Source organism: Solanum verrucosum, unplaced genomic scaffold (assembly GCF_900185275.1).
Source record: "Solanum verrucosum unplaced genomic scaffold, falcon-dt-bn FXZP01000184.1, whole genome shotgun sequence".
NCBI classification, from domain to species: domain Eukaryota; kingdom Viridiplantae; phylum Streptophyta; class Magnoliopsida; order Solanales; family Solanaceae; genus Solanum; species Solanum verrucosum.
The window spans coordinates 677753-692705 of record NW_026020302.1 but is presented as its reverse complement, the minus strand read 5'-3'; the positions used below and the strand labels follow the sequence as shown (position 1 = coordinate 692705).

General features: G+C 34.0%; 2 protein-coding genes across 4 annotated transcripts; one reads left to right on the top strand and one right to left on the bottom strand.

Moving 5' to 3' along the window:
• LOC125834907 (uncharacterized) lies at window positions 1-3010 on the top strand. Of its 3 annotated transcripts, XM_049514057.1 has the most exons (7): window positions 1-296; window positions 475-687; window positions 833-1021; window positions 1113-1220; window positions 1300-1757; window positions 2382-2694; window positions 2800-3010. In XM_049514057.1, the coding sequence occupies exons 1-7, from the start codon at window positions 14-16 to the stop codon at window positions 3003-3005; spliced, it is 1770 nt and encodes a 589-aa protein (XP_049370014.1). In that variant the 5' UTR covers window positions 1-13; the 3' UTR covers window positions 3006-3010. The 3 variants fall into 3 exon arrangements, with proteins under 3 accessions (XP_049370014.1, XP_049370013.1, XP_049370012.1); XM_049514056.1 differs by having other exon boundaries at window positions 1116-1220; window positions 2382-3010; XM_049514055.1 differs by having other exon boundaries at window positions 2382-3010.
• A 264-nt stretch (window positions 3011-3274) lies between these two features.
• On the bottom strand, window positions 3275-10820 carry LOC125834908 (MACPF domain-containing protein At4g24290-like). The gene is made up of 8 exons (XM_049514058.1): window positions 10678-10820; window positions 7691-7998; window positions 6645-6883; window positions 5889-6087; window positions 5616-5693; window positions 5350-5533; window positions 4409-4575; window positions 3275-4233 (listed from the first exon to the last, which is right to left on the bottom strand). The coding sequence occupies exons 2-8, from the start codon at window positions 7949-7951 to the stop codon at window positions 3511-3513; spliced, it is 1851 nt and encodes a 616-aa protein (XP_049370015.1). The 5' UTR covers window positions 7952-7998; window positions 10678-10820; the 3' UTR covers window positions 3275-3510.
• Window positions 10821-14953: the final 4133 nt, after the last annotated feature.

The following is a 14953-nucleotide window of genomic DNA, read 5'->3' as shown; positions in this document are numbered from 1 at the left end:
TAAACAAAGCAAAATGCAGAACAGCTTCAGTACTAAAGCAAGATGTAGATCAGCAGCTTACAAAGCTGCATCATCATCATCATCAGGAGTACTGCAACCTCTCCACGTTTTACGCGATTTTTGGAAAGAAGAAGGTGTCTCCCCGATTGATAATCGGGGTGACACCATCCTTCACTTTCTTGCTGTTAGTGGCAATGTGGCTGGTTTCGATATTCTTGAACCTAATTTGAGTGTTAAAGATCTCGAAACTAGGAACAATAGTGGAGATACACCGTTGCACGAAGCTGCTAGATTTGGTAATATTGAAATATGTGATCGTCTCATCTAAAAGTTTAAACGGTTAGAGATAACACTTTTATTTACTTAGTTACACGTGCGAACCTGATTCTTTTTTATGAGCCAAGCACGCTTGAATCTAGGACCTCTGCCTGCTCTGATAGACTAGTATTTACTTAATTATGTTTTCAACGACAGGTAAAAAAGATATGGTGGAGAGGATTTTGAGAGTTGAGAAGGACTTAGTTTATATGCAAAACAATTTAGGAGAGACACCACTTTATGTTGCAGCTGCAAGTGGGGAGAAAGATGTATTTACTATTTTGGCAAATTGTGATTTTAGTAAGCTCACAATGAAGAGGAATGATGGTAAAACTATCCTTCATGCAACAATATTCCATGATTGTTATGGTAAGTTTACATTGGACTTACGGTACTCGCTTTAGGGCCCTGACTAATTCAAATTCGCGCCATGTATGGTCAATTAAACGGGCAAGAGTTATCTCTTTATTTGGTTTTTGGCAATACAGTAATTTTTTTGTTTAATGTCATGCAGAACTAGCAATAGATATAGTGAATTTGTATCCTGAACTTGTTAATGATCGCTATAATGATTGTATGACTGCTTTGGATATGTTGGCTACAAAAAGATTGTCATTCAGGAGTGGATCCAACTACTTATTTGCAGAAATAGGCAAAACACCTTCTGTTCCTGTTCAGATGATTGAAACCATCATCTATTCTTGTAAGCTCTACTTAATTTACTATACTAATTAAAGTCGCGGAAACATGTTTGTCACATTAAAGTAACTGAATTTCACCCTCTTATGTGTTAGCAGGTATTCCACCGCGATATAAAGAATCAAAACTTAGTGATAACCAGACACAAGCTGGGACTAAGGTTGTCTGCGTTGAGAGGTTGTCGTTTACCAAGTCTCTATTAGGTACCACTCACCATTACTTTACAAGTTGCACGTTCAATTGGTCGAAATGAATTTCTAGATTGTATTTTTGTTTCTCTAGGTAATTCCTGGTTACAAGCTATTGATGAAGCAAAGCAAAAGCATATTCTTGCACTAATATTAGCAAAAATGTTGCTAGAAAAATATGATTGGAGCTATAGTAGTACAGATCACATTGTGTCAAATCCACTAATACAAGCATCAAAACATAAAATTGATGAGTTAGTGGTGGAAATTTTGCAAAAATACCCTGAAGTTGTGGAGACATTGGATGAAAAAAAGAGGAACATATTGCATATAGCAGCAGAACATAAAAACAGATTTTTGTTTGATTATTTGCTCAAAAAAGTGGCTAGTCAAAACAGGATGTTGGCTGATATTGATGAAAATGGGAATACAATATTGCATTATGCAGCAAATGTTGGGACACCATTTTTTACATCAACTACAGAGCATATTGAAAGTGTATGGTGTGTGATGTCTGTGTTAATGATGATGTGGGGAGTACTTTGGTTTAAGGTAAGTTTCTTTAACTTTTTTTTTTTTAATATCGGTTACGATATGTTTTGAATAGGTCTGATTCATTAAGATCTTGAACGACATCTTATTAAGAGGTTTTGTTGTGAAGTGACATTTTACAATTAGTAGTTTAGTATATATCCACTATCATCGCGAGTCGCCTCCACTATTAGTCACCACTATATAGCCACCATAATACTAGCACCATCGATGACTACCTACATCACCAGGCTACTGCTACCACCAAGTACCAACCATCTTCACCGCCAGCCACCACCACACAACCACCAGTGTCGATCACCTATACTACCAACAAGCTCAACAACACAACGACTATTGTTGACAACTACCACCTACAATATCGACCATCTCTGTGTCATCAGCCACCACCATCAACTACCTTCACCGCTAGTATCCACCACCAGCTAGCATCATACAACCATCATCAAACCAAATAGTTTCGTAAGGAAAAGTGAAACATGAAAATGGGCTAGGTCTAACTTGGCCAAAAGTCCTAAATTAACTTTAAAAACTTACATTTGTTAATTTTCACTTGATGAAACTCCCAACAAATACACAATCAATCATGTCTTGATAATTTCTTACTTACATTTGTTCTTACAGTATATAAAATACAACATGCATCCGCGCCTTTGGGACGTTAAAAACTCAGAAGGCTTAAAAGCAGAAGAGATATTTGAGAAAAACCATTTACACGTACGAAAGGAAGCAGAGACAGCAGTTAGAAATCTATCAAATTCTACACTAGTACTTTCTACTCTCCTTTGTACCATCAACTTTGCCGCGATTTTCACAGTCCCCGGAGGTTTTGAAGAGAGAACTGGCCTACCTATTCTCCTTGACAAAGTTCAACAAGAACTATGGATGTTGATGTTTTACTTAGGTGCAGCACTTTTTAGTTCAGTATTCACTATGGGTACACTCTTATCATTTCTTCTTTGCAAATTTTATAGCAATGATTTCTACATTTCATTGCCTATAAAGATCATAATTGCTATTATTTCAATCTTTTATGCCACAGCATTTACAATAGTAGCCTGCCTTCAAGCACTTAACCTTGAGAATATATTCTTGAACAAAGATGTTTGGTGGCTTATTATAGCAGTTGTAGCTGTTGGTTTTATTATGACTCTTATTTATGTAGATTTGACATTCCCTGTCTTTGATTATATGTATTATTTGGTTTCTTATTCATTCTTTGTATCCTATAAGAGAGGACATATGTAAGTTGATTGAGTTTATTAGACATTATATACAAAATGTGAGTTAATTTCACGTATGGTCTCTGAACTTCATCCATTGTAACAATAAAGTCATAAAATTATTATTCTGTATGGATCCATAATCTAGAAAGTTGTAAATAAACAAGATCTTTCTTTCCAGGTGATATGAAATGAATGTATTGATCGATTCTTTTCAATGAATAGATCCAATCGCAACTTTTAATATGTAATACAAAGGGATCAAATAGGAAAGGATACTCAATATCATAGAACTAAACTGAAAAAAACAATTGAAAAGGTGGAAAGCACAAAAAATAAATCCATTCATTCCACTAATTTCTTCTGTACAATACTATAACATTTTCCTCCCATTGTTGGCCATTTCTTGGATAAATTAAACAATATGATATATCATCAAGATATTGGAAGCTGATAAGACTAAATGTAACTGAATAAAAATGATATAAAGAAAAGGACAAGGCTACCCCAGAATATGTACACACAAGAAATTATGATTCATTTAAGAAATCTAATAGAGCAAACTTCACATGCAAACCTATCTTCCCACCTTCTGTAACAAGCTTAGCAGCAGTTACCAACCAATGTCCAGGAGTGTCGTATGGCCCTCGTGCAATCTCAGCCGTATCCACATACTTGAGCATCTTTGTTGATCGAACTGGTACTGGAGGTCCGTCTGGATATACACCTGAGTTAAGAGCAGCAGGAAGCTGCTTTGGTGCAGCGTCTGTCTTTGTTCGCTGAGTGAATGTAAAAGTTGTGCTGAGATTTGTTAAGAAACTTGACCTATGAGTACCCTCTGGTGTAGCTGCCCACTCTGTCTTTCGTATTGTACAGTTGGGAAGATAGGTGAAAAGTAGACGCAGGTGAAGCACTGTCTTAGGCCACTTCCCTTTGCTGACAAGGTGTGCGCCAGTTACCACGAAGACGCCACTGGTTTCGCCCTGCATCCAGCTTGGATCATGCTTAACTACAGATGAGCACACGTTGGAATATCTCGGCCATCTGACGGGATCTAAGAATTGGTCGCTAGATTCATAATCATCGGAGCCTCGCCATTGACATGGCTTGCATAAGGTTGGGTTATTTACAGACTTGGATGCCATAATGTTTGGTAAACTAGAAAGATGCTGTACATGTATGGCTAACTGGTTGCATTTCTTCCCTTCTAAATACAAGCGCAAACCAATGACGGGTTTTTGACCACTTGTAACCTACATATAAGAAGAACATATTGATTAGGTTCCATCATGAACATCAATACCAGTGCATTAGAAGCCATGGCCAGACCAACATCTCATTGGAACGAAGCACATATAGTTTCAACTTTTATTATTTTTGTAATAAAGCAGCGGTCTTTTTGCTAAGAAAGAAACACCAAAGAAGTACCTGGGTAGGTCTCACACAAAGCTTTGGGCCGAATAAACAGAACTGCAATGCAGGGCAAGATGCCACTTTTCTTTGATGGCAAAGAGGCAGCTCACAGAACAATGGCGCCCACTGGCTAGGAACTTGAAACTCGAGAAAACACTGTAAATCCTCTAGAGCAGGCTTATCTGAGGATGAAAAAAATCATGGATAACACTACTGTCATCTTTCTTGAACAGAAAAATGAAGAAGAAAAAACTGACAGATAAGAAAAGTATGCCCATTTTATGAAATATGCCAGATACTAGAATTTATTAAGAAAAAAAGTTCTTCACGTTCTTCTGTATGGATAATTATTTCTTGTGCAAGGTAAGTAAATATGCTGAAGAGTTCAAGAGAATGTTAAAGAAAAATGATCACAAGACAAGAAAAAGAATAGCCTCCGAATATATGCACTATGTAAATTTCAATCTAAATTATTGCCATGTCAGAAGATAGCCTTGTTTTAGTCACAGTAAAATACTGCAGAGTAGATAAAGCCTCAGTGAGTAGAACTACTAGTTTGCAAATAAATGGTCAACGATGAAAAGCAATGATAAACACTAGACCCTCATAAAGATATGATAGCCAAAAATGTATTCAGCTACATTAACATTCATTATTCATTAACAAAAATTAGGCCAAAGCAAATTCTTGAAATCTTTAAAATCTCTAATTTGGACTTGCATGACCAAATTTGATATTGTTGTAGGTTAATCTAATTTCGTAGGTTTCTTTTACATTTTGGAACACTATACAAATCCCCAAAACCCAATTAAAACAATATCTGCAACAGTACCGGAAACACGCTATTTATTTTATATATAAAAGAGAGGCAGTGATGACCTTTTTATCTGATTATACACTATTAATGGATGGAAAATATGTTTCTCATCTATAAAAGACGACTATGAAATACTTACAGCGTAGATATAAATTTATCGCATGGCTGAGATAACCGCTTCCTGGTATTCCTGTTAGGAGCGAAGTAATCGGTACAAGTCTGAAGAGTATGCCATCAGGGTAAGCAGCCACGGTCTGAAGCCACTTCGAGTGGCTTTGTGCAAACACATCACCACCTCTTTTTGACCAAATAATAGTGAGACCCTGCTCCACATTATTCGTTAATAACTAATCATGTCTAGCACTTCTTCCATTTCAGAACACAAAAAAGCAGAGAGTGACTTACATCCTTGCTTGATGTCTCTGTTATGCTAGTAAATTGCATGGTATGCGACTGCAACATGCGATTGAATACCTCGGGGACCTATAGATTTGAAATAGAAATCCATTCAGATATGATTGACCCCACTTATGTGCAAAAATATCAGAACATACCCAAACGTAAATCAAGTGCCTATTTAAGTGAATGTAAAATGGAATAGTAAGGGTTCATATATTATAGACACCCCCAGCTTGTTTGGGACTAAGGCGTCATCGTTGCTTAGAGAGTGTAAAATACCTTCTTTTTACTCTCTTTTGACTTCCACTCAGGCAGCGGACTTGCTTCATCAGAAAAGAGACAATCTCCGAGATCATCCAAGTGTGCTTTTAGTTCAGCAGGAGGAACGGTTGAAGATGGTTTCTGCTTAACACAAAGTAGGTCCTGGCCTCCAACACCCATACCCACAATTATGTGTGTCCCATAAGCCTGAATAAATCTGCTTAGAATTGTCAAATTAGAGATCATATGAAATAAGACTACCATATGAAAACACAAATGCAGCTCCAAACACTACCATACAGTAGCATAAACTCATCCACCAACAACAACATACCCCGTGTAATCCCATAAGTAGGGTGGGGTCCGGGGAGGGTAGAGAGTGTGTGCGAACCTTACCCCTACCTTGTAGAGGTAGAGAGGTTGTTTCCGATGGACCCTGATGTTGTGGGATTACACTGGGTATGTTGTTGTCAACTACTCCGAGATAAGTTTATCATGGAGTTTTGTCAATTTTGAAATGACAAACTGAAGATCCTTAAATTAATCAGTACAATAACAATTACACCTATGCTTCAAGAAAGCTGGGGTCGGCTATCCTTGAACGCATCAGTACTTAATCCAAAAACTAAAAGGGATCCACAAATGCATCAGTTAACAGTCTCCTCAAAGGCATTGCAATGATATTTTAAGAAATTATGCTTAGTCAGTTAGAACTCACAAACGGCAATTCATCCGATTAAGCAAAGAGAGTACACAGTGGAATGGAGAAGCTACCTGGATAAGGATGCTGGATCCCAATGCGGTGGAACAGCTTTCTTCACTTGGTCATGGAGTACTAATGGGGATGCTGTCAGGTGCAAATAGTACAACGAGACAAAATAACCATCGAACGCCAGGTATTTAGCATCTGCTGAATCGTTCAACCAGGCTCCGCTTAAATCAAAAATGGCATTTAGATAGCCTGATGGAACCTTTCCATGTATTGATGATTTTTGATTTAGCAATGCTGACATCTGCAATGAAGATTTACGGGAAAGTTGGAGCTAATGAGACAGCCAATAACACGCTCAACAAAAATACAACTCTAAAGATCACTTTGTCAATGATATATAAAAAGATATCATTTTTTTTAAATAGACCAACCGAGAAAGTTCATCATATAAAATAGAATGAGAGGAGTAATCGTTCTAAAACCTTGACAAAACTAATCAGTAAGATGTAACGACTTCACCTAATTTGTATTGGCCATCTAAGAGAAATTAGACCCCAAAAGAGTTACGTAGTTACAACAATACCCGCACCTCAATCCCAAACAAGTTGGAATCAATTATACTATGCAGTTTTTAACAATCAATTCACAATGGTCATTAGAATAACTTCTACTACACTTTTTTTTTTATAATCACGTTGTGCTAAGACAGCTTGCATATACCTCAACTAAATCGTTATAGTACCTACCTTCCACCAACACAAGTACTAGCTAACTCTGACCACCAAGGCTTGAACGGACGTAAAGAAAACAGCTAATGCTACTTATCGTCTTTTACCACTCGTTAAGTCAATTTTATGAGTAGTTAATTTCATCTTAATTAACTAGAACCAAATTCATAAAATTTGTCTAAAAAATTGAACTTTATTAAATACAAACACAAAACTTTAGAACTTCATCTAAAAATTTGAACTTTAACTAAAAATTCAATCAAAACTACAAAATTCATTCACATAACAACTTCATGATTCTAAATTATACATACAATCAAACAAACAAAAAAAATTAAACCAAGTAAATAATCATTAAAAGGGAGGGTAAAAATGGAAACCTGATTAAATTCGAGAACATCAGACTTGAAACGAATGTGGTCCCCTTTATCACATCGGATATTTTCAGATACATCGGGAATTGTAACGCCGCCGGGGATGACGACGTTCCGTCTATTACTCTCATCCAAAATTACCAATCTACCCCCGTTTGGACATCTTTTTACGAACTTCAACCTGAAATCGCTAGCAAAATCAAACCCACAACCCAAAGCTTCCATAGCCTTAACTTCAATCCGCTTCCTCTCGAATTCTTCACCCATCAGCTCAAAAACGACGTAGTTTTAGTCTTTCTGGTTGGTTTTTTGAGCTGAAAAAGTACCCAAAAAAATGGAAATTAAGAAATATTCATTTGAGAAATGGGCGTATAAGGTTTGGGAGTAGGTAGGGGGGTTTTGGTCAGAAGTAGATGACGGGAGAAGGAAAGGGAAAGAGAAAAGGTTTGACTTTTGACCAGATGTTTCGTCTGTAAATTGTTGACTCCATTAATCTTGTTACTTAAAAAAGAAAGAAGGAAGAAGGAAAGCACCATAACCAAAAAAAATAAAAATGAAAATTGAATTGCAGGTGAAAAAGGGTAAAAATGGAATTTCACTTTTAAAATGAAAATTGTAATTGAAAAATCAATTTTTTAATTTTTTTTAATCTGTGTTTGATATTTATTTTAGATCTAGTTAATGTAAAATACAAATTTGTTGGTATAAGAGTTGATTTTTGCACTTTTTGGTTCTTGTTTTAATTCCCTTAATACGATAGAAAATCTACATGTCAGACGTAAACGTCCTATGTTGTACAATATAACAATTTATATTTTTATGTCAATGTTTGCGTCTGCAGAACGCTGAGTATTGAGGGATGTAACAAATGTGACGATATTGTGTTGTGCTCAAAGGGGGAAAATGTCATCTTGAAACTAAATATTAATTTTAAAATTTTGAAATATTAATTTAATTTTTTACTGAAAAACTTAATTTGAAAAAGGTGTTCCTTAGCAAGATATTTCATTATTGAAATAGTGATACTTTTGAGATATCAACAAATATTACCCAACATGAAGGTTGCTCTTAATTGAAAAGTTGTTTCTTTTTAGAAATTTCAAAGTTTTAAGAATAATGCAACATGATTAATAGCATGAAATAGTTGACTCTTGCCAAATGCAGAAAGAAAAATCAATTTTGGATCAACTTCTTTGTTTTTTTTCAAAAATTAAATTTCAGAAATAAGTAAACATATTACAAAAGTACTAAAAATCACAAATGCATAACTAAAAAAAAATTAAAAGGTGTAATGTAGTTTGAATATGTTAAATGAAGTAATCCATTAAGATGTCATATTAATTAACTATTAGTTAACATCAAATTAAACAAAAAAAAAAACATTCCTCACCTACTATAAGATACAATAATTAAAATAAAAATATTCATGAACTTGGAGTTGGTAAACTAATTTACAGCTTCAAGCATAAGCATGCATACATGTAGTAGGATAATAATTAAGATTAATAAACTATGAATAGAAGATAATTTGATGTAAGCCTAAAAAAGTTTTTCAGGTTCAAATTTCAAAACATAAAAGATATTTAGACTGAAGTGGTCAATAAATTTCTAATATTAGATGATCAACAATTGATGTAGTTTTAGCAACACAATCTAACCAAACTTAACTTGATATATATATATATATATATATAAAAAAAACTTTAAATAAATACTCATTATTAAACCCATAATTTTAAAGATCATTGAACTCTAAGCTAAAATTTTAATGTAATTAAAATTTTGAATTCGTTTCGATAACTCAATAGATAATTATAGAATTTTCAAGAATCTACCGATCGCGTGGCGAATAGTAGTGACGTAGGACCCAGAGAGTGGCTGATTGTTTGTTGGTGAGTCAGCAATCTCCAACTTTGATTTGATTATTCATTTTATTTTATTTTATTATTCTTTCCAAATCTCACCTGCTTTCTCCTTTCACTTTAATTAATTAATTACTTAATTTAAATATTATCTTTAATTGAGATATGGATCAATCCATCTAATTAACAAAAAAAAATAGGCATATTATCTTTGTCTAGTTCAACTATGAATCAATGAAGATTATATTCTAAGAATATTTCCTATGATAACATGTTGGTTACCATTCTAAGTTTTGGAGATATCTGACTTTAATAAAAACAAAAAAAAAGGGGTATAATATATATTATATATATATTTTAAAAGCTTTAAGTAAGAGCCAGCTCAGCAACATGAAATTTGTTGTGATTTTCTTTATATCTACCCCTTATGATTTTTGAAGATATAATAAGGTAGGTGCTTGCAAGTTTCGTAATGATATTTCTAACTTGAGAATAACTATATACAATTAGTGTACTACATTTGATTAAATCAACTATAATTAGAATATATATATATATATATATATATCAACTAGTTGTGTGATATGATCAAAGAACCAAGAGGGGAAAAACGAGATGCAAATTGAAATGTGAATGAACTCTAATGACGAATGTTCTCCTTTTTAATAAGTCTTGCATGATGAAAATTTAAATTAGTCAAATTATTAATTGGTATCGATACTAAATAAGACAAGAAACATGAGATTGTGCATCATGAGCTAGATCTAAATCGCAAGAAAAGAAAAAGGCAAAATGTAAAAAAGAAAAGTGAATAATCTCTACTATAACAAACACTTTCACCTTTATTAATAGCTTTTTACATAGTGCAAATCAAAATTTTGGAGAATGTACCTTATTATCACGAAATAGATCTAGAGGTTAGCCATTAGATCTCGACTCATTCCATCATCACTATAGAATGTGGTAGGAATTAAGATAAATGAGATGAGAGATCTAGCTATCAAATTATATCCTTAACAAAAAAATTTGATTCGAGCACTATATCTGAATTAATCGAATCAGTGAATTACAAATACATATGAAATGATTAAACAGAAAAACAGAAAACTCATCTAAAATTAACATACTTACAATGAGAAAAACTTGAAGATCACCTCCTCAATCTGCCAAAAGCCTCCCTAATAGAAGATAGCACACATAATAATAGGAGTATTTAAATAAGAAAAAAATTCATTGAGCATTTATTACTTAACAGATAGAGTCAACGAGAGAAGAATATTGACTAATGACTATTGATGTTAATGAATTAATTAATTATGGATTACGTTTAATTAAATTGGATTCTCTATTCATACAGTTGGTTATGATGTTGAGATAATTTTGTCATTAACAATTTTAGGTTTAGTACTATTTAATAAATCATTTTAATCTTTGACCATATTTATCATCCCTTTCTTATCCGTAAATTTTTTATTTTGATGAAAAATAAATAAAAAAGTGGTAAGTTAGTGTAAATGCAAAAGTTCATAATCATATATTGGAAAATTCAGGAGTCATTTGGTAGGTGCATAGCAAGGAGATCTGATATTATAATCTCGAATTCTCGATATAACATTTAATGTTCGGTTATTTTTTTTAAAATTTTTTTGGAACCTCAGGATAACCCGCAGTCGCTACAACCTCTGCCCTTTGGGTGAGCAGTCTATGGTGAGCACTGAGTAAACCCTCCACTGTGTAATTGCCTGCAAACCACACAGGGGGATGTAAACTGCACTAGGCAAGCCCTATGCGACAGACTCGACTTAGAAGACATTGAGGGGAGATCGATCCCGGGTCATCCGTGTGGATAACCACCCTCCAAACTAATTGAGCCATTCCAAAGGACTTTTATTATTATTATTATTATTTCCACATAAGTATATTATACGTGAGTAAGTTAATTATACGGAAAAGTTATATATTAATTTATTTATGATGATAGGGTATGAAATAATAATAAAAGACTAAATTTTTATTCCATTTAAGAAATACACACATTTTATAAATTGTTAAACATTATATAAACGAAAATTAAATTGTACATGGTATTCCAATTATAATTTATAAAATTGGGGCATCCAACATTAATAGGTGTACATCTAGTCAATTTTTCTACGACTATATAGTATTGTATAAAATTTCATGGAATTGTTATTTTCTCGATTGACTCATGACTAATTGTAATTGATATTCCGAATTCTTTTGATATGCTAAGTTGTTGACTATAAGGTAGCAAAGGCCATTCTTTAAAGTGTAGTTTTATTACACGAAAACCCTTATCATGTGAAGAAGAATTCATCTAATTAATATTTGAAAAACGTGATTTTAGGGCAAAAGTTATGCTAATTTACGTTACAGTATGGGCAGAGAAGGAGAGTTCATATAAATTTCTTATCAATAAAACTTTGTTGGAAATTTGACAAAAGGAAACTTCAAAAAGTACATTCATCTAGAATTTGGACAAGTCCTTTGTAAGAAAAGTAAAAATATTTGAACTCGTCAACTAATTAACTAGAAAGACAACAAGCTATATTTCTAACACATTATTGATTATCCTGTAATTCAATTTAGAATCAAGTCAGAAACCATTTTGTACGTATACTATAGTCAGACCTTTCTATAATAATCATCCTCTATAATAATATTTCACTATCATAACTATATTTTTGGTGGAATCGATCTTTCATATTATGTTATATATATATGTGTATATATGTTATTATTACATCAATTTGTTATACTAGTAAAAAAATATCGAATCAAACAATATTGTTTACAAAGAGATTTGACTATATATAGAATTAAAAAGGTCTACATGTTTTCTGGGTCAAATATAACCTTAATACTTGTCTTTCCAGGTGTAAAGATGTCACACCCCAAATCCGGATGTGATGGCACGTGTCCATTTTCCACCGGACACGTCAGCCTAACCCAACCACAACGATAGAGAAGTAGAAATACGAGAATAAAAGATAATAAATAAGCGGAAGACTTTGATTAAGACTCAACACTACCCAGAATTTGGTTGTCACATGTACAAACCTCTAAATACAGAATTAGAATAAAAATATACAAGTCTCAGAGTATAGTTCTCGAATAGAACAAAACTGAAAGTAAAGATAACTCAAGGGCACGTCTGGAATGAACCGCTACCTCTCAAGTATGTCCCGAAGCTCAATCTGCTAAAGAAACTACTAAGCCGAATCTGAGAGAGAGCTGTCAACCTACACAATTGTGTAGAAGCAAGGGTGAGTACCGAAAACCACAGGTACTCGCAAGTAACTCTAAACTAAGCAAAATTAGCAGCTACAAACAACTCCTTTCAATCCCAACCGAACCACCGAAACTTCAATCTAGCAGCAAACCAACCAACCTATACTAAGCAGATCATATTCAACAGCCAGAACCAACAGTATATCCTCATCAACCTCAGATCAACAAATAAGAGCAAGTAGATCAAATTCCACAAAGAAGGGTAAACCGATACAATCCACACATCACAGACAAAGATAAGGCAAATGCGATGCAAAATGCAATAATGATGTCATGTAGTCGTGATGCATGTCTGTCCTACGATACACATCTGTTGACGTAATCAGTCTGTGCTGAATACTTAAATCAGAACCCATGGGGGCCATACATGGACCATGTATCACCACCGGAACCAGATCCCATCGGCATCCAAATCGCTAGCCGGAGCTAGTCCATCTCATATATCTCTAGCCGGAGCTAGTCTCAACTGTGTCTCATATCTATCCATCATCATATCAGGTTCTCAGAACTCATGCAACAGATAGTTCACACATGGGATGAATAATGAATATGCACATGTCATCAATCACAATCATATCACGATCACATCATAGTATTACACATCATCTGTCTCAATCACAACCATATCACGGCCATATCATAGTATTACACATCACATGTCTCAATCATAATCATATCACGACCACATCATAGTATTACACATCACCTGTCTCAATCACAACCATATCACGACCACATCATAGTATTACACATCACTTGTCTCAATCACAACCATATCACGACCACATCATAGTATTACACATCATCTGTCTCAACATCAATGTATGTATCAATCATAGCCTACTCATGCTCTTCTATCCCCTCAATATCAGTTATCACATGACTTATTCAACAAATTCAAGTCACATATAACACATTTTAGCTCATTTTATTCCCCATCTTTCATTTACAACAATTTCAATCAACAAATAAAACCCATCCTCAATCCCCATTACTCCCCAACACAATTAGGAAAGTAGTCATGCGTAGTCTAAGAGTTTTACAAAGTTTGGAAGCCATTTGCCTTAAAAACGAACTCCAAAAGTTACTTGACTTGAGCCTTTCCTTTCCGAGTATAATCCAAATCACGATAATCTATTCAAACAATTATTCACAATCACAATTCGAGTCCAATGACACCAAAATCAAGAAATTTAGGGAAAAAGGGCAAAACGGTCCAAAAGTCTCATACCGGAAAACGATACCCAAATCTGGAAATTTTTGATGTAAAATGATCCTTAAAGTATTTGGAAGCTAATGGTAAAAACAAATTTGAAAACGGAGTTGAAATCAATTCACAAACTCAATTTGAAGGAAAATTCACGTTCTTGAAGAAGCCTAAAATATTCGGATCCGAAACCCCGACTCGAAAATGAAATATCTCTTGAAAAACATCTTACCCATGCTTAGATAAGTTCAAATACAAAATTTCATCAAAAACGGAGTTAAGATGGACCTTGAAATTCTCAATTTATCAAACTTTAACTTTACCGGGAAAGTCCAAATTGTACGCGGTTAATATGATGAAAATAATCAATGAATCAATAATTTTATGTTAAAATCAGTTTACCCATAACATAAGGATCATAAATATACCTTTTTCATCAAAAAGGGAGTCCAAATCGATAAAACCCCAATTTTTTCCAAGAGATTTACGGATAGGAAAAAAAACCAGATAAAGAAATTATGAGAAAAATGTCGAATTGAAGATTGAATACTAACCCTCATATTAATTCAAGAAGAAACCCATAAGAATCACTCCATTCCGATCTCTAGAACTCCCGATATACTCAAAATACCAAATGAACACAGTCTGAGATTTTTATAACAGTACATGGCTGTTATGCACCAGAAAAACAGCAGTTAATCTTTCACTAAAAAGGCCGTAATTTCCTCATACGATAGTGAAATGACCTGATTCTTTTTTGTAAATGTCTTAAATAATGATACGGACCTTCTCGTTCAATCGGAGCTCAATTTCATGCTCGTTTGCCCAGTCAAATATCATTTCTACTCGGTAAACAATTATTTCTTATTTGCGATAAAGGTCCAATTT